The following is a 19,871-nucleotide window of genomic DNA, read 5'->3' on the forward strand; positions in this document are numbered from 1 at the left end:
GTATTGTGTCTTTAGTACTTTTATGTTATTAATATTTTAAAATTATTATAAATATATTTAAATTAAAATTAGCTATTATATCATGTACAATATATAATTATATATTAATATAATGTCTTATTTTGTATTAGTATAAAAATAGACTAGGTATAGCAATTATTAATATTTAAATTAAAGTTTTATATTAATAATTACTAATATTTTATGGGGTTTTAATGTTGTTATTTTTTATGATAAGATTTTATACTCTGTACAATTTTTTCAACTTCATTAATTTATGTCTGTTATTTTGGGACTAATACAGTTAACATGGGGTATGTGTAATAACATGACTTGAACAGCACATTGTTAATTGAACCATGTCTGTTATTTTGAAGTTTAAAATTAGTTAGCCTGCATGTTTGCTTAATATAGAGAATATTTTAACTTTCCAATAAGGTGACCAATGCCCTTATTTGACAGATAAAGGTATTTTATTTTATTTATTTCCTTCAGGGGGAAAGAGTAAAGTTAGTGTTTCTTCCACAAGCACATTAGAGAAATGAGTGTTTAATTATGACTTTGGCTCTGTGTTTTTAGGCGCTCCTTTGAATTTTTAGACCTGTTATTACAAGAGTGGCAAACACATTCACTGGAAAGGTATGGGCCAGTATACTTTTTCCCCTAAAATAAACTGCTAATGTAATTTAAGACAGAAATATTGTCGTTGAATCCTTTAATTGGATTATGTTGTTCAGTGTTGGTCAGCCTTTCTGGCATAGAGAGCCTTTCTAGCACAGCAGGTCATGTGGCTCATTCAGGTGCCAGGGGGAAGGAGAGCTGTATGTTCCAGCCTTGGCTTCCTGTGGCCTCCTCTCCTTACCCTCTGCCTCTGCTATCCTGCCTGTGAGCAATGCATATACAGGTAAGCAGCTGTCTTTTCTCCTGGCAGGGGGAAATCTGTGTGTTTGCTGTGAAAGAGGGTAAGTGGGCTTAGGCTGGAGGACTTCTTGTGCTAATGAGTAAGGGCACGTTGTGGCTTCTCCAGATAGATGGGAAAACTGTACGTGCATCAGTTCTGCAGGTTGGTCACTGTAAACGCAGGGTAGGAGCAAAGAGAATAAAGGGCATCCAGAACTGACTCTGAAGAATTCATCCAGCTCATTCCAGTCACATTGCTGCTTCCCCCGGGTGCTCCTGAGAAGGAGAGTAATGGGGAAATCATTTATGCCAAAGTGTCTAAAAAAACCCATAAAACCCACCACCTCTCCCCCAACCCCCAAATAACAAACTTCCCACCCAAAACTTACCTTGAATCAAAACTTTTGTCTTCACAAGTTTGTGTTCTGATGAGTACTTTGCTGTTCATTGAACTTGTATTTAGGTTTATAACTCATAGGCCAAAAGCTTTCCAAGCTGTAAGAAAACTTATGGTCTTAATTTTTCCCCTTTTCCTACTATTAATATAACAGTGGAAATAGTTTTTCCATTTCAGGAAGGCAAATGTCTTATAAAAGGTATTTTTAAATAACTTTTTAAGTGTGATAGGTGGGTGTATGTCAGAAGTAGATTAAAATCCTTTTAGATTGAAGGAGTAAGCTGACCTAAACCTGTACAGAAGGTACAGTTATGTCATCAGTGTGCTTAAGTGTTTGTTTACTGCATATTTTGGAAAGAACTAGCATTGCAGCTGTTTTTTACTTGGTGAAATGTTAATTAAAGTGTAAAGCTACTGCTTAGAATTTGGAGTAGCAAAATAGCATGAAGAATGTCTTTCTTCTAGGCATGCAGCTGTCTTGGTTGAAACAATCAAGAAAGGTATTCATGATGCTGATGCAGAAGCCAGAGTGGAGGCAAGAAAGTGAGTTTTGATTCATTTTGCTCTGAAAAATTGCATGTGCTAAATGAGTGATAGAAGGCTCTAATCCAAGGTGAGCTGCTATCCATGGCTCAAGAAGATACAAACAAGTTTGTTTGAAAACTGATATTTTTGTCCTGAATTGCTACCCAGTTTCTTTAGTAAAAGACATTCTCAAAGCCAAGTCAGTCAATGCAGTTGTGCAGCATTTGATGATTCCACTGAAAGAAAACTTAGAAAGGTTGATATTGCTGCATAATCATTCTTCTCCCATTAATTAAATCTTTAAACAACTGCAACACTTTGAGAAGGCTAGAAAACAATTCCTTTTGCTTTCCCACACAACTGGTGAGTGAATGTGAGACATTCAGAGGATAGACTTAAGTTATTTTGAAAAGATTAATTCAGTCCGTGCAGCTGACTTGATGATCATTGCTCATACTCTCAGTTCCTTTCACTCCCATCCATGGTTCATTTTGTAATCTTTACTTCCTGACTCCACCCTTTTAAGAAAACACTGAGCATTTACTTGTGGTTTTTATTTTTTTGCAGGGCTTATCTGGGTCTTAGAAATCACTTTCCTAGTGAAGCTGAGACTCTGTACAATTCTCTGGAGCCACCCTATCAAAGAAGCCTTCAGACCTACTTGAAGAATTCTGGCAGTATAGCATCTCTCCCTCAGTCAGACAGGTCATCCTCCAGCTCACAGGAGAGCCTCAAGTAAGGGTCACTTCACTGTTTCTCAGTCAAGAAATAAATGCAGTTTCTCAAAAGCAAATTATCCAGATTCCTGTTGAGTACAGAAAAACTGCAGTTTTGTTTTGTGACTTCCAATTTTTTTGCTATGTGACAGCGTTACCCCAGCAAGCTGGAAAGTACAGTCTTTAACTGGATATTAGGATGCTGTATTCATGCCTTCATTCCCTGACAGCTGCTGTAAACACCAAAATATCTTCAAGGTTCATACTGAACTCCAGCATTCTGATGTGCTGAATAGGTCTAAGAAAGCTATAATGGTGTAATTCCTTTATCATCTCTTTTCCCTGGCAAGCATGAAAACGGAACATGAACAATGAGATTTGTTGGAGATCGGTTTGAGTTTTTTTTCCCCTATCTTCACAGTACTGAATATGTATTAGCAGTATTTCATAGCTCTGCCAGTTAGTACAGGGTGAGTCTGTGCTGCAGTGATCTATTAAAATGCACAGGCAATCTTGAGCTGAAAAAATTAAAGTTTTCTTAGGTACCAATAGTAAAAGAAATCTACAGGCTTTTTAGCAGAAATGTGAAGTAGTAGTAGAAGTAGTACATGGTGATTTTTGCCTTTAAATGCTAGAAAGCTTCCTCAAAGTATTTCAGCCTTTTAATATTTCAGATCTTCATTATCAAAATCAGAGAGCTTGTCTCCTCACTTGTTACTTGAAGGCAAAGACTGCTTCTCATATATTGGAATTCGCCTTTTTTTTTTAGCTAATGCCTTAAATATCAGAGATTTACCTTATTATTCCTGTGATTCTTGTAATTATAAAAAAATTATGAAAAAATAATTGTCTGTGATGCAAGCAATTGCCAGCACTTCATTTTCCACAAATGTTTATTCAAAGATTAAATATTCTTGTTTAAATTAATCTCTGTTTCCCATCTGAAAATAAAAGTGCTGTTAATGAGTTACTGGTAATATACTGTTAAAAACTAAATTACAGGGAAATTAGAATCTTAAAATACTCCTAAATCTTCAGGTGTTGTTTCCCATGTTGCAAGATGTCTAAGTGCTACAGTACAGGAAGTGAGGGGTAAAATAAGAAATGAACAGTAGAGGTGATTGTATTGGAATTTAATGAAATTTTAATTGATTTATTACAAACTTTGCATTCAGATGGATGTTTGTTACCCAAAATTTTGTTTCTGGCTTTTACTATAGTGAATGCTGAATTCCCCCTGTATAGGCTATGATTTCCTAGAAGTCAGATCCTTTGTGATTTTCGACCTTCTGAACTTACATCTCATAGAGATCATTAATCCAGAATTGTTTCAGAGAAGATGGAGCAATGGGAGAGAAATGTGGTGACTTCTGCCTACTTGTATGAAACTGTTTATATAAAATGTCAATTGCAATAGATTGTGGCAGTTGTCTGGGACTTTTGTTTGGAGCAAGTTGTAAGGTCAGGAGCTCTACTTCAGCCTCCTTACCTTACTTGAGGCAAAGTACCTTCAAAACATTAGTTAGTCATGTCAGAAAAGCAGGTTTATTCAGAACAAGCTGCAAACACATATTCTTCTGGGAGGATTTAGGTTATGGTGCTGACCTTTATATTACTGCTGAGCTAATAACTGGGATAAATCCACAGAATGAGGCATCTCTTTTCTTTCTACTTTTAGATTTAAAATTAAAGGAATTATTTTTACTAAAGCTGAGACACTGACTCAGCTTGAAATTTGACTGTTGATGAAATACTCAACTATTTCATCAAATACAAACTTCCCCCATCAGATATTTAACCAATGAATATTAACCAATGAATATGCAATTATGTTTTCTTGTACCAGTCCTTTTCATTTCCCTGATCTCGCCAGCTGCCTTTTACCCTTCCAAATAGGCCAAAGGATGGGCTCACGATTAAACTTGACTAGACTGGAAGATTGTACTTCAGTAACTACTTGTTTTTGCACTGGGAACGAAGTGAAGACAAAACATAGAGGAAAATACATGGGATTTTTCTCCTTTTTTAAGTTATGCGAGCCTCTACATTCCAACAGGGGAAATGGAGTCTAGCTGCTTGGAAGCTTCAGCATTTACTTTTTTAATTTATAACTTAATTCTTGAGACATCTGGGACTGTGGAGGAGTCTTATGAGTTGGACACTTGTTTTTCTTGTTACTGCAGACACCACTTCACATAGTCTTTCTTAAATAAAGGTTTTTGGGTAGCTCCCACTGTTCTTGTTTGATGGCTGATGTGTAAGATCAGCCCTGTGGTTAAAACCTTGTACTGACCACCTTAAATGTTTCTGTGACCTAGTCTGGAATGCCTGAACTTTGTTAGCAAATGTGGCTGTCAGTAGCTGAAGGATTAGTGCTTTGTGATAAGGATGTAGTTTATAAAATGTAAGGGAAAAGATAATCCTGGTTTTCTTAGCATTTTCTGTTTAAGTATTTATCTAAAAATATGATGAGAAGGTTGAGGGGGAGAAAAGAAAAGAAATTTTTTTTCCTCTCTTTTATTTTTTACTTTTGCATCTAATACATGAGACTTACTGGATTTATTGACTTTTTTCAGTCGGCCTCTGTCATCTAAATGGTCTGCAGCCAGCCCAGCAAGTCTTGCAGGCAGAGGTACGGTGATGGTAATATTGTGTAGTGCATAGTTCTTCATGTTGTTTGAATTAAAAGTTCTAAATGCAGCTTAAAAATTGACTATCAGCATTTACCCTGTTTCCAAGATAAATAATGGTATGGTGTCACTACAAACTGTACCTGGAGCTCAGATTGCCTCACACTCGCTTCACATTTTATGTAGTTTCAGTTGTTTCAATTATAAGACACAACTCTTTATGAATTTTGAATTAATTGATCCTCTGTCCTGGAGTTTTGTCATGGAACAGTCATTCTCAAAGAAACAAAATATTATTCTTTGGTCTGTTCATGGTTAGGCTTATGGCAATTAGAAGTTAAAGACTCACTGTCTCTTTGATCTGTTCCCATGTAGCTCTTGCTCTTTGTAAATAAATAAATAAAGAACAGCAGCCAAATGGCATATTTGTAATTCAAAGAGTTTAATTATGTGTTTAGTTTTTGGGATTTAATAACTTCAATGTCTTTTCCCATAATGTCTTAGTAACTCTTTGAGAGTAAATCATTGAGGAGCTTTTTACAAATGGACTGTAATGAAGGATGGATACTGAAACTGATAAGGGGGAGTCAAGTTTAGAAGACCTAAAACAGTGGTTAAAATTAAGCAAATTGTTAAAATTCAGTAAATAATAGGAAGTGAATATGAAAATACTAAAGATTAGACTCTAAAACATTTCAGAATACACATTCAGCTCACCTTAGCTGAAATGTGGGAATATTGTTTGTCCTTCAGTATCTCAAGGAAGGATGTGAATTTTCTTACAGTTGTGAATCATTCAGTAACATAATAAATCACATGAAGGTTCAGAATTATGTCATTTGTGCTGGGGTGGGAAGAGACAGTTTGCATTAAATAATGCTAAAATTTCATGCTGAATGAAGATAAATACTACTGACACACAAACTCTTTCTAGATGCAATTCATAGCAAGACCAGATCTGGTTTGCTTTTTAATCTCAGTAATTCTTGGTTTAATACTAGTTTAACCTTTTTTACATTGTTTTTTGTGCTTTCTTACGAGCATGATACGGTAGTAGATAATGTTATCCTCTTAAATATCATTCATTTTATTCAATATCAACTCTTTTTTTTTTTTTTCTTCTCCTTTTCTGGTAGTTCCAGGCAGCAGCAAGGGCGTCCCAAGCCCGGGCACCCTGCAGAGGTCCCGCAGTGACATCGACGTGAACGCTGCGGCGGGTGCCAAGGCCCGCCATGCTGCTGGGCAGGCAGCTGGAGCTGGGCGCCTCTCCGCAGCCGGGCTGCCCCCGGGCTCCTACGCCTCCCTAGGTAAGGGGAGCTCCTCCGCTCTGCTGCTCTCAGAGGTCTTGGGGATTTTCTTGATCCAAAAGTTACAGTGCAATACTCCTGTGTTTGAAAGCAGTCGTTGTTAGTAGCACTGGAGTGTGGCAGAAGAGCAGGTGTTCTGAAGTAAGTTGCAAACTTTCCTACGTGCTTTATTTTTCTTGTGCTGGAAGAATGCCAGTGCAAAGAGTGTGTCCATACTATGCTCTCTGAATGGCTTTATCTAGAATTAATGTTAAGTGTTGGAAGGAGTGGTATCTGTACTTAACAGCACATGGTGATCATGTCTTTTTTTGTTTGTAAAATGAATGTGAGAGCTCTTGATTTTCCATTTTTCTCAGCTGTTTAGGTATTCTGCAAGAGTGCTAATTCTGCCTGGCAGTCAGTGATGGCTTCTTCATGAAATAGAGAAGTGTTTTACACAATAACTTACTACACATTGAGTGTGTAATTTCTTCCTAAGGGCATTGATGGAACGATGTGTATGCTTTACCTAGCTGACAGCCTCCACTGATATTTGCTGTTAGACATAGGAAGTGCTGCACGTGGTAATGGTGCAGAAAAGTATTTGATAATTGTAGTGGTACCAGGTGGTGGTGTAGGTGCTAGAACATCCACTAAGTGGCAATGGTAAACGACTATGAACGTATTTTTGTTCTGAATTTTTAGCTTATCAGTGCTGTAGGGATAACAGTAGGGAAAGAGAGGTTCAGTGTTCACAAAACTGTTTTTTTCTTCTCAGCTTCTGTGCCAGCTAGACTACCAAGGAGAAACATGTTAGTATGGCCATAGGTGATCACAAGAGGCTAAGAAGCTGTATAATTCTTCTGATCTACATTGTCTTTGGGCAGGTGTTAGCATACATGTAGGCTGTGGTTTGTGAAGGTTTTAGTTGTGCTTTTGAAGATCAGAACTTAAGTTAAAAGCTGCCTAAAATTAGTTGATTCTTTTTGTCATCAGGGCCCGGTATCAGTGCTGTGAACGGCATTGATTTTAGTGTTAATTTAAAGAGCAGTCCTGAACTAAAAGGAATACTGGGTACTTGGAATAGCACTTTCGGATGTGGGCTCCCTCTAGTGCCCGCAGAGGGGGCAGCAGAACCTGCTGGATTGCAGGTGGACACCGACATGAGGCTGCCTGGTGGAGGGGATACACCGGTGGTTCCTCAGGGAAATGATGGGTGCCCCATCCCTGACAGTGTTCAAAACTAGGCTTGGAGCAACCACTCCAGTGGAAGGTGTTCCTGTCCACAGTAAGGGGATTGGAACTTGGTGGTCTTTAGGTCCCTTCCAACTCAAGCCATTTTATAATTCTGGAACCGTGAGTTCCTCCTCACTTAGTGCCTAAAAGTCTGAAATATGTGTGATGATCGTTTTCCAAGATCAGAGTATTGCCTGGTGTGTTTTGATGTGCAATAAAACATATTTTGAACCTCAGACAAAGCTGGCATTCAAAGTAAAAGTGATGCAGAGCATGGTGACAGAGAGAAAAGTCAAATGGAAAACAAAGAGATCCTGCTCTGTTAATGTCTTCTTTATGCTGCTCAAATGAAGGGACTATATTGTCTTAAGACTTTCACAGAAAATTATCTCTTGATTGGACTATTGATTTGCTTTTACAACTTCTAAAGCAATATCTGAATCTTGCCAAGAATTTTGTAAGGAAGAGTTGAGAAGGGCACAGAGATTTCCAGTGAAGTAAACAGTGGTGGATTTAGCAGGAAAGTAACAGAAATAGCTTATTCTCTGTGTAATTTATTGATTGAATGAGTGAGAATTGGGGGAGAGGAATAATAAGCAATAAATCCAGGTCCTATTCATTTGAAGGATTTGAGTTGCTGGAAAGCTTTACCTTGCTAGCAGATGCAGTCACTTGTGGAGAGCAGTGTGATGTCATTTGAAATGGCAAAATAACGTAATACTGGCAAAGTACAGTGAAAGTCAAGTCCTAGTGCAGGCAGTGAAAGGGCAGTGGTAGTCAAGGAGACCAAGGTTTGTTTGCAGTCACATAAAAGCTGTACTGCTTGACTGATCTTGGCTCAATCTCCTGACAGTTTCTTGACTGTGGTAAGGTAATTTGAAAGCTACATACCATGTAGACAGTGTGACTGTTGTTTGTTGTGGATTAGCTTCAAAATATTGTTTACTCTTAGTTTTCGAAAGGTAACCTTTAAATCAATGGAGTGCAAATCCAAGCAAGTGCCATGTTTCAGATAATGGGCTAATTTGTAAAGTTCTTTCTTCTGTCCATTTTAAGGGATTTATTTATAGTAGCCCAAAGATGGAAAGTTAAATATTTGACAGAACTATCAAGCCAATACTGGCCATGGTCTGAAAAGGCCCAGGCACTGTTACTTTATTTCTCTAATGCTTTCCACTCCCTTTAGGTGTTGCAGTCAATACCAAAATAAATGACATTGTGTCCTAGAGCTTGAATTTATTTTCAGCCTGGCTTGCAGAGAAACATCCACCTTTTGCTTACACAGCTACCAAATTTAAAGCCTCAGAAGACCAGAAGCTTATAAGCATAGTAATCCATAATTGTGTTCACCCATCTCTTCCTTTTTCATTATTAATACAAGAACTCTTGCTTATTTATGATTTATTAAAAGACTATGCTAGAAGCAGGAGGATACTCTCTAGTTATTTTAAATGTTGACTATCTTTGACATCCTTAAGTATTAATGTCCTTGGTGAGGAGGCCTGAGCTGTAATTATATATATCTTGTGCTAAATATTTTAATTTTGATTGTTACTGTCAGAATATTTATGCCCTACCTTCCAGCTGAACTGGTAAATATTTAATGCTTTTAAAACAGAGTGAAACTTTCTCTTATTTGTCCTCTGTCTTAATTGTGCTGTTTTTCCCTCCTGTCCCTTAGCCCAGGTGGGGCTTCATGCTCAGAAGCAAATTTAATAAGAAATATAAATATGTGGTTCAGTAATGATGTACATATGTACTGATGCTTCAGTAACTGTTTACACCAAGAATGAAACCATTTATAAATGTTTTAGGGTAAGGGTTTTCTCAAATTTGGGAAATACAGAATCAATATCACTGTGCAGGATACTTGTACTCTGTTTTGTAATTTTGTACCTTGCACTGGGCAAAACCAACTTTGCTTAAGGTAGCTTATACATGCATTAATTAGGTAAACATGTCTGCTGTATTTAATATTAATGTATTTTCCTCAATTAATGTTTTATGACTCTGCTGTGAACACCTTTATTCTAACACACTAAGTTTTCCATGTTTCTTTGCCTGCTTTTTCAACAAAGAGGATACTTCTGACAAGATGGATGGTAAGAAATTATTTAGTCTGTCCTCTAATTCTATTAAATATCTAATAAAGTGTCTTTTATGTAAAAGTATTGATGTTTAATATATTTGTCTGTTCATTAACAAATTACTATGCTGTTTCCATTAATTCCTATGTAATCTTGATGTCTTATGTGTTATTGCTGTATCTGTCAATTTTGTGAATGTTTGGTCTGTATCAGCAACAGAAACCTTAACAGAAATCTGACATTACTCCTCTTTTTTAAAAGAAGCTCTGTTAATTACAGAGCAGTTTTGTAATTGTTACATGCTGATTTTAACTAGTTAAATACATGCATTTGAAATTAATCTAGTGCCACCTGATTCAATAGTTGTGCATGTGAAGTCAATTTTTTTGACTTAGCAGAACAGCAGTGGGAGAGCCGAAGATGCTTGACCACTTAATTATGAAAAAAGCAGAAAACCAAAAAAATCTCCTCTATCAAAATCTAGGTATGCTACATAATTTTAACTGCCTTTAGATTCTGTAGTAAAATGTAATTCTCTTAAAGAATCATTTGTGAAGAACACTTCCCTGCTAAAATTGCTTATCAAGTGTCCCACCTAAGTTTTAGCACTTGCTTTTTCTTAATTCACTCTGTTACAAACACATAGTGGGACTGCAAAACAGTTGAGCATCAAGCTTCTCATAGCAATTGTCTGTTTCAGGTGTGTGCAAATAATGCTTCTCATATAATAAAGTGACAGTCCCAGCCTGCTGCTTGGTGATTGTAGTTCTAATTTATTGCTTGGGAGCACTTAACAAGCCCTTAATAAGTTTACTGCTTACTTAATATTTTGTGTGATGTATTTATTAACTGTGCATGTTTGGAAGAATTAGTAGCTTATTGGAAGCAAATGTATCTCATAGAAATGAAAAGAGTAAGAGAGTAGATCTCTAAACCAGAATCCTGAATAATCTCAAAAGAGGTGCTTCTTGAAAGAATTGGAGCTGGTTTTTAGCACTGAAGATGTCAAGACTAGTTTAATAAAATGAGGAGTGTTTGTACAGGATGGTAGAATCTGTATTGCTCATTTCCACGTTGCATGTCCTTAGGCTACATATAGTAGGCTTTACTTGTAGCTGTTTGTTTATAGCTGGTATTTATAGCAACTCTTGAACTTTGGACATTGTCACCAGAAATAAATCTTCTTAGGGCCATGTAGGCTTTTTCTTTTGTCCTGTCCCGAAGTCACAACTAATGCTATGTTGCACATTTCTGTTTAAAGCAGCAAGGGAAGTGCTATACAATTGATCAGAGTTAACAGGGTGGGGTTTTGTTCTAGAAGCTATCTCCAGATATGATCTGCATTTGGAATGAAAACAGCTGTCCAGCTGTAGTTGTATGATACAGCTGTTCTGATCTAACCATCACCAGGAGGAACTAATCATTTTTCCTTTGCCCACTAACCTTGTCCACGTATTTTTTTATCTCTTCTTTTGTTAGCACCTTGTGATACTCCATTATTGATGACTGTAGGTGAACAAACTCCATAAAACTGATTTCATAAAAGTGACTAATACTGTTATTTAGCTGTTGGAGCTGCCAGTGAACCTTTAGCCATCCAGACCAGGTGGTAGCACAAGGCTGAGAGGAATGAGAAACAGAACCACCCCTTTCAGGAGCTTTTAGGAATCTCTTAGGCTGTCTTAGTTGTTGCATGGGATCTGCCTTCCAGGATCCATCTCTGCAAGACTGTTGGATTTGGAGAGGTAGCTCAGGGCTTGGGGAGTTTGGTTTTTTTGTTTGGTTTTGAGTTTTTGCAAACTGGCAAATTTATCTCAGTACTTTGAGGCACTCCTACCTACATATTTCTGTAACTGATTTTTGTGAAGAAGCATTGAAATACACACTGAACTAGTTTTTTAGAGGGAGTTAGCTCTGTGAAGATATTGTAACATGGGAAAACTTTCCCAGCAAATCTGACTGAGTTCAGTCTAGCCAAAGACACTAACAGATGTTTTCATCGTTGTAGTTCTCTTGCAGGGCAAAAATGGTAGAGGGTGAAAATAAAAATGGAAGTATCCTTTGTTTGTTTTTTTTTTTTAGGGGCATTTTTACAATTACTAGAATGCATTTTATTGTGTAATAAGTTCTGTTTCAGAGGAACTTAGAGGAAGGACTGCTGATGAGGCAGGGTCCCATCAGTTCCTAGGTACTGATGGGAGAAAGGTTTGTCTGACTCTCACATTATCAAAACTCAAGCCTTGTTAAGCTCAGCATACTTGTCCAAGTGTGATCTGATTTCAGCAAGCTCATATTCCTTCCATGTCTCTGAGCAAGACTTGATCTTGTGCATGTGTATCTTCAGAGTAATCACAGGCTTAATTCAGAGAAATCCTTCTTGCTGGCAGTTCCTGTCAAATTATCACTGTCCAGTGTTGGAAACACTGTCTCTGTGTTTTTCTCTGAGGTTATGTATAACAGTATGTTTCATATTTGCAGAAGAGCTTGCATTACAGTATTTTTAATGTCTGTTTTGATCTGTATATGTAATTTTTTGACTGATCTCATAGTTGTAATTTTCTTCTATTGAACTTTTTGTGGTTTGAAAGGCAGTGATGTGCATTTTGTTCTTGTAAATTGCTCTCAGTGTAGTATGGATATTTTCTTGATTATTTTACTTCAGTTCAGTTATGGAGTTGCAACATAAAAGCTTTAGCTCTCTTGACTTGTTAAAATTTGTCAAGATTCCCAAGATTAATCTCAAAAAAAATTTCAAAGACATAGTATTGTTTGGAATATCATGTATTTTATTATTTTTTCTGTTTAGGAACAGCTTCTGAAGATGGTAAGAAACTACTTTGTTAGACTAGCTAATATTTTCAGCTTCATATTTTCATATATTGATACAAATGAAGCTTTAAAAGTAGAACTTGGTGTTTCTCGGGTGTTGTGGAGGTTCATAACAGATACGGGCTTATGGGCTAACAGCTTATGCATCTAATACTTGGTTGTTATGTACTATTTTTTAAATTCTTTTGCTTTTATTTTAATTCTCAATTACTCATCTGCAGTCTGAAGTACCATTGCTTAACATTCTACTGTGAAAATACAGGGGCTTTATAATTTTGCATTCATTCTTTAAAGCAAATCTTGTCACAGAATATTTCATCAAATGTGTTCATGCTCTGGGAAGCAGGTGCTACTATTACTCATCTCTGTGAGACTTGGAAGCTAATTTTCTATTGTTATTAGCATTTAAACCTGCCATTAGTGAATGGATGTAGAGACTCCAAATGAGTTAACAGTTCATTTAACTGACAGACACAAACTGATTTATTTTACATTGATAAAACTGAAACAGGTTCCAGGTGATACTTTAACGTAGTATTGAAATAGTGGCACTCTGTATTCCTAGGTTTTGGGCCAAATTCCGAATGCAGTTACATGCCTTGCAGTCTCACAGCTCTCAATTGCCATTGCACGGGGATAACTAGTAGAGTTTGCACTAGTTAATCTAACTGTTCTTGCTAAGCCTATTGTTTTAGTGAATAACCACCTTTATCCTGATTCTCTTCCTATAGACTCTCATCTGTGGCTATTCCCTCTACTTGGAAGAATAATATTAACTTGGTTGATGTCCAAATTCTGCTGTGGAAAGCCTAAAGAGGCTAGAATTAAATAGCAGTCCATGTACTTAATTTTTTTGGATCAAATATTGACTCAGCATGTCTACGAAATATTTTAATCATGCTGTGTTTAAAAGTGTAGAGCTTGTTGAGCTAGATCCACCCTGTGCAGACTTATTGGGATTTGTTCTTGCAGCTTAGAAGAATTATGGTTAGCATGAGTTTGGTTGTGATTTCATTTTGCTGCTGTTTGAGAGGTTGGCTTGGGAAATGTAGTATACAACACCACTATTTTCTTTTATGAAGGATCTTTCAGATAGCTATAATACAGACAACTGGGATCTTTTTTTCTTTAATTTCTTTGTATATGCTGGATGTTACAAGAAACATGGCTAGCAATGCAGAAAGCTTTGAAAAACCAAGAGAATTTGCCATTTGGCATTCTAGGGAAAAGTGAATCTTGTTTTATTTGTAGATACTTAGTTTAATTTGTCTCTTGCGTGGCCTTTCTGTCTAGTGGGGAAAGTAGTATTTCTTTATATCATGTTGTCATGAGAACTACTTGAATGTATTTAGTGTCTGCAAAATGCTCTAGAAGGTTTGGGAAATCCTGTAGAAGTCTGTATGACTGGGGCCAGGAAAACAGTAGAATCTTCAGTAATAAAAAATATTTAGATTTCTTAAAATAGGAGTGAAGTTAGGAAGAAAGCTCAGAATCTGTTGTTTTATGACAGCAATAGTAGAAGTAGAAGCTCAAGTAATCATGAGAAGACTCTACCTCATACAGCAACATTAGTGTTTGAATTACATTGTATTGAGTAAACTTCCCCTTTTTTAATGTACTTGACATATATATGTTGGAAGGAAGAACTAACTAGCCAGTGCAGGGTGTTGAAGGTGTAATGTGCAAATTGTTTGATGAAACATGTAGCATCAGAGGAGAAGTATCTTGCTTCCTCAGCTATTAAATTCATCAAGATGTTCAAATTTCTACTAATTATCCCAAGCGAATTGTCACCAGTTGAGTTACATTGCGCTTCTTTTATATGCAGAAACTTTATAAAATATTAGTAAATACTACTGATGCTCTGCTTCCTGCATGACTGTGAAAAACTGATTTAATGCCCTTTTTCTTTTCTAGGTCGTATACGATCAAAGCTCTCCACCCCTTCCGTTGGTATTGGAAATTCTAAAACAGATTCCAGAGGACGGAGTAGAACCAAAGTGGTGTCACAATCGCAGCGTATGTATTTTCTGTTTATCACTTATACCTGATAAAGAGGCCAAATGCTTAAGCATATATTCATTGACCAATGGCTACAGTCAAAGTTAATTTTTTTAAAAAAAGCTACATACTGAGTTGTTGTTCTGTGCCTTAGGTTCATCATCGCCAGACCAAAATGAAGGTATTTTTTTCAGTGTTTTGGGTCAGTGGTATTTGCATGCTTTTCTGATTCATGTTGTTTTTCTCTGGACAAAATATTAGGTTAGATCTTAGTTTGCCAATTAAATTAGATAATGTAGCAGGAAGTAAAATCTATCTTTAAATTCTGTCTTCAATTATAACTTCTCAACATTCTTTTCCCCCCTTTTCTGACTTCCTCAACATGAAACACCAGTAAACATGGACTAGTAATAGGGAAGAATGGAAGGCAATTGCCTGGGAGACCTAATTTTCCATTTTTAAAATAGTCTTATTTTAGCCAGAAATACCCATTTTCTTTAGGCTAGGCACTGCTGTAGCTCTTGGGTATAAACTCCTTTTTTTTGTATTACAGCTCTTGCCTTCACTTAACTCTTCTTTTAGGAAAAAATGCTAACCCCTCACGTTACAATCAGTTACTGAGCTTGTGTTGAGTCAAAGGGTTAAAACAAGCAATTTAATGTGTGTCAGCTAATCCACAGTAATTTTCTCTGTCTTTAGTAACCACTGCAGATGTAGCCAAGCACTTGGTCATTAATTAAAAAGACCTGATTACCTCACACTCTTGGCTCTGGCTGACCTACAGCAATTCATCCACACATGTGATGTCTCCAACAGACATTTTCTGACTAAGCTCTCTAGCATTTTCAGATTCTTATCTTTTTCTGATTAGGTGAAATGCAACTAAATTAATGAAAAGAAGACAAATGCACAATAAAATTAAAATTAACTTCCCACTTGTATAAATTCTCAGATCTAATGTTCTAAAACAGTAAGTTTTGCCAGGTTTAAAATTTTCCATACAGTTATTTTGCTATCACTAACCGTATCCACTTTCTTTAATAAAACCCTTTAATAATTTGTTTAATGGCAGAAGCATTTGTCTTCATAGCAGTGACTGCATCTGTTGTAAATAGAATGATTTTAGAAGTTAAAAAACCGGGTAGTAGCTGGGTTTTTCCTGTTAGAGTACTTGCCATAATTTAATTTCCCAACAAGTACAGTTGGATCAAACCTGATCTAGTATATGCAGGTTTTCTGAAATAAAGCTTTTAAACAATGTGTACAGATAAATGTCGCATACTAAAAATTCAGTGGAGTTACTACTGAAATTCTACTACTACTACTGAAATTCAGTAGAAGAAGTTCCCCTAAGGGCTTTGACAATACTCTAGTCCCAGAAATGTTGGTGAAATGAGAGCCTTCAAATGAGTTGTTGGGACAGAAGTTCTGCAAAACTTGTTTTACAGATTGCAACACTGTACCATAAACCAAGAATATGTGAATAATTTAGGAGGGAGGGAAGGTAAAGTTCCTTCTAATCCCCTTTTCCCTTCTGTGAAAAGCTATAAGCAGTGTCTGTAACAATTTTTTCATTAGTTTTAGGAAAGTTTGGAATTAAGCTTTTTTAAAATACTTTTGCATTTTTGATAGCTTTGGTAAATTTGTAAAAAGCAAAGATGTTTGATAAATGTCTGAGGAAGGGGATAAATTTAGGGAGCAATATAATACTTTAGTGATGATCACTGTCATATAACATTAAATAAATCTGTATCCAGAGAAGCAGAATTAGGCCTTTCCAGTTTTTCTACTAATAATGACTGGGTTGGTTTTTTAAATTCATTTTTACACAGTATTAATGTCTAAAGAGATAAATTGAGATAACTAGATCTGACTACATGTGATGATGTGTGAAAATTAAATGCATGAATACATCTTTACAGCCTTTTATTACTACTTCTGTTCAGAACTGATTGCTTCAAATAGCTCATTATAACCTGTCAGTGGGGGAGAACAAGAATTCTGAGATGTTTTAAGGAAGATAAACAGGGCAAATACAAATGGACAGGCAAAGGAGAATTCTCAGGCACTGTATGCCAGCTATTTGGGTGATGCTTCTTTATGTGACTGAAAATTTTCACAGCATTGTGTGAAGCGTGATGCTTAATGTTTCCATACAGGGGATTGTTGTAGTTCCCCAGCTTATATAATGAGAGAATAGCTTCATACTAGATTTAAGCTATCTTTTTTTTAAACCACTCTAGCACAGATGCTTTTGTTAATTTTTGGGTTGCAGCTATCTTTTGTTCAAAAATCATTTTATGAAAGACTTGCAAATTTGAATGCTTTTACCAAAAAATATTTTTTTAGGGTTTTAAAAGCCCTTTACTCTTCTATTTTTAAATTAACATAAAGTAAATGCCTCATTATTTTATTCTTACCTATGGAAAAAAATGGTTACATTTTTTTCCTCTTCTTTCCAGTTTGATTGTCAGGTAATTTAACAGTTTCTGCTAAAATTGCATTACCGTTGACATTCAGAGAATTTCTGAATGGAAACAAATTCTTCCTTTTGTACTCAAGATTACTTTTAAAGAGGAAAACAAAGAATTCTATGCAAGTCTTTTCAGTTATGCCATTGTGAATTTGGTTTTTTTGTTTTGGTCATCCACCGCACCTGCAGCTCAGTTCCTTTACTGTTGTGTCTCAAAAAACAGTTTTGATCTCGTGTGTAATTTTTGTTCAGCTGTTGAACTTCTTGAGCCTTTTTGGCAATGTAATATTCTTTTCAAGTAATATCCAGGCTACAGTTTCATGCTTAATTGAAATTTAATTCTTCAGTGTTGAGTTGTTGATTAGAAAGCTGAAGAATTGTAATTTGCTTGTGCAGCTTTGCTTCATCTGCTTTGTACATAGCATATGAGTTTAATTCTTCAATTGTGGAAGCTACTTAATAGCACTGCTTTAGCATAACCCCCTTGTGGCTTTTTTTCCTGTGTGAAATGACTAAAGCTTTCTTATTTCCATTTGCCATTCATTTTTTAATCTGCTCTGCTCCCTCCCTCTTCATGGATTATAAATCCCTACCCTAATCCTGCCTTTACACTTGTTCAGGATCACAGTCTGCTAACCCCATTGGTGGTAAGAGTCTACAGAATTTGTGTACACATCATTGTTTGATCACCTGTTTGACATACCTCATTTAAGGACCCTATTCAGCAGAAATTCTGGCTGGCTTTTTTCCATATGCTGCGCGTAAATTAATTGCGTAGAAAGCAGGAGAGATGAGATGGGTTTGTAATTTTGGGGTAGTGCCTTAGTAATCTTTGTTTCATCATTCAGCTCACTTAGATCTGCTGGTAGTGGTAAGAGTGACAAGAGTATGCCAGTGCTGCTGTTGTCAGGCTGAATTCAGTTAGTTTACACTGCAGTGGTACACTTTGCAGGTCAGACTATAGAAAGATTAAATGAAGTTTTAGAACAAGTGGTTTCTGACCTATTGAAGAAAATGTACAAGTCTGCACCACAGTGAAACTTTCAACAATATTTTTACTGTTTTAAAGAGTTACTAAACAGGAAGAAGGCATAGTAATATCAGTTCTAAGTTGAAATACCCTGATATGAAGGAACTGTCAAACCCTTAATTTTTGCACTTAACAGCAGTTTTATAGGCTTGCTTATTCTTTTGTTGCTATAGAAGTTGTGCTTGTTTTTTTCCAGGCTGCATAATAGTTTATTTATCATTTCTGCTGAATAGGCCTATAGTCTGGAAAAGGGATTTTGCTAAATAATCATTTCAAGTTTGAATTCAAACAATGAATCTGAAAGTACATGCATGGTACATTTTTTAGATTTCTCTCTTCCACCCAGCTTATGTTTTACTTTGTTTGGGATTTTATTTCTTTTCCCATATAGTCAAGCTTTAGTCAACTTGTGTCTTTTTTTCCACATGTCTCATGAGAAGTAACCCATGAAATTCACTTGAAAAGTTGCATGTTGTCTGTAAATCTGATAGCATCACTGTGGTCATACAGTTACCTGATTTTATTTTAAGATTAATGAAGGGTTCAGATTTGTATGTAATTAGTCTTTGATTGAAATTCTGGTTTGCTTTTTATTTGGTCATATTTCTTGAATTGTATAGCTGGAAGCAATATATTAATGTCAGCTGGTGATATAAATTAGTTACAGCTAGGGAAGAATGAATTCTTTGCTAAAAACTTAGAACTTAAATGTTCTGTAACTGAAATATCAAAATTTAAGATAAGTGACCACCTTTTCTGGTAGTGATAACGTACCTGGAACATCTGTAGTACTTTGTACTATACAGTTTTAATTAACAGAAATTTAAGACACTTAAATATATCCTAGTCAATTTTTTAGCTTGTTTAGAATTAATTGAAGGTTTTCTGTAATTTGTGGGGTAACCTCCACAGAAATGTGCATGAGTAATCTGTCTTCTGTCATATTTTATTTAATGTCAGAATAGTCCTTGAAGACACCATGCATTTAAAAGCAAGGGAGAAGATGTCAAATATTAGGAAAATCACATAATTAACTCTAACACTGGTTGCATTGGAAGAGCTGGGATAGTTATGAAATCCTAGTTTAAAATTTCTCCTTTTAGCTTTCCAACAGGTTTGTTTGTTTGCTTTTCTTTATTAATAGAAAATGTGGTTAGTGAGACCACATAGCTTAAAAAAAAAAAGGACACATTCATTTTAGGGACCGTGGAACTCTTGATAAAGTCCAAAATTAATAATTGTGGTTTCTTGAGCTCATGTAGTGCTAAATACCATGTCAAGTGCTTCCTTGTATGCAGTACCGGAAGAACTCGGACCAAGGCATTCTATTTCATGTTTTTACCTTGTAAATTTTTCCTGATCATTTCAGTCTGCCACCACCTTCCTACTAACTTCAGGTATTACTTTCTTTTTAACCATGGTTATTTGTCCACTGTGGTGTTGCTAATATTGTTTCATTCTACCTTCAGCTGGCAGTAGATCTGGATCTCCTGGAAGAGTTTTAACAACAACCACACTTTCCACTATGAACACAGGAGTTCAGAGAGTGTTGGTGAATCCTGCAGCTGCACAAAAACGGAGCAAAATCCCACGAAGTCAGGGATGCAGTAGAGAAGCTAGTCCTTCTAGGTTGTCAGTAGGTAAGAGTCACCAAATAACTCGTGGTTTCTTTATAGCCCTTCTTAATTTAAGTGCTGGATATCCACAGCTGCTGTTTAATTATAGGTGGATGAAAAAAATAGAATACATCCCAGAATGTGG

At 36.1% G+C, this 19,871-nt stretch overlaps 1 protein-coding gene across 27 annotated transcripts in view; it reads left to right on the top strand.

Annotated features, from left to right (window-relative positions):
* The window catches only part of CLASP2 (cytoplasmic linker associated protein 2), a 148,582-nt gene that overhangs the window by 86,898 nt on the left and 41,813 nt on the right, over positions 1 to 19,871 (top strand). For 11 of the 27 annotated variants that reach the window (XM_064704948.1, XM_064704952.1, XM_064704950.1 and 8 more), the window contains 11 exons: positions 580 to 639; positions 1,763 to 1,840; positions 2,390 to 2,557; positions 5,115 to 5,170; positions 6,305 to 6,475; positions 9,769 to 9,792; positions 12,584 to 12,601; positions 14,524 to 14,625; positions 14,762 to 14,788; positions 17,701 to 17,727; positions 19,580 to 19,750. In XM_064704948.1, the coding sequence (XP_064561018.1) occupies positions 580 to 639; positions 1,763 to 1,840; positions 2,390 to 2,557; positions 5,115 to 5,170; positions 6,305 to 6,475; positions 9,769 to 9,792; positions 12,584 to 12,601; positions 14,524 to 14,625; positions 14,762 to 14,788; positions 17,701 to 17,727; positions 19,580 to 19,750 (902 nt within the window). The remainder of the gene's footprint in view (positions 1 to 579; positions 640 to 1,762; positions 1,841 to 2,389; positions 2,558 to 5,114; positions 5,171 to 6,304; positions 6,476 to 9,768; positions 9,793 to 12,583; positions 12,602 to 14,523; positions 14,626 to 14,761; positions 14,789 to 17,700; positions 17,728 to 19,579; positions 19,751 to 19,871) is intronic. The other 16 variants (XM_064704953.1, XM_064704959.1, XM_064704957.1 and 13 more) reach the window with 5 other exon arrangements.

Source organism: Zonotrichia leucophrys, chromosome 2 (assembly GCF_028769735.1).
Source record: "Zonotrichia leucophrys gambelii isolate GWCS_2022_RI chromosome 2, RI_Zleu_2.0, whole genome shotgun sequence".
Lineage (NCBI taxonomy): Eukaryota > Metazoa > Chordata > Aves > Passeriformes > Passerellidae > Zonotrichia > Zonotrichia leucophrys.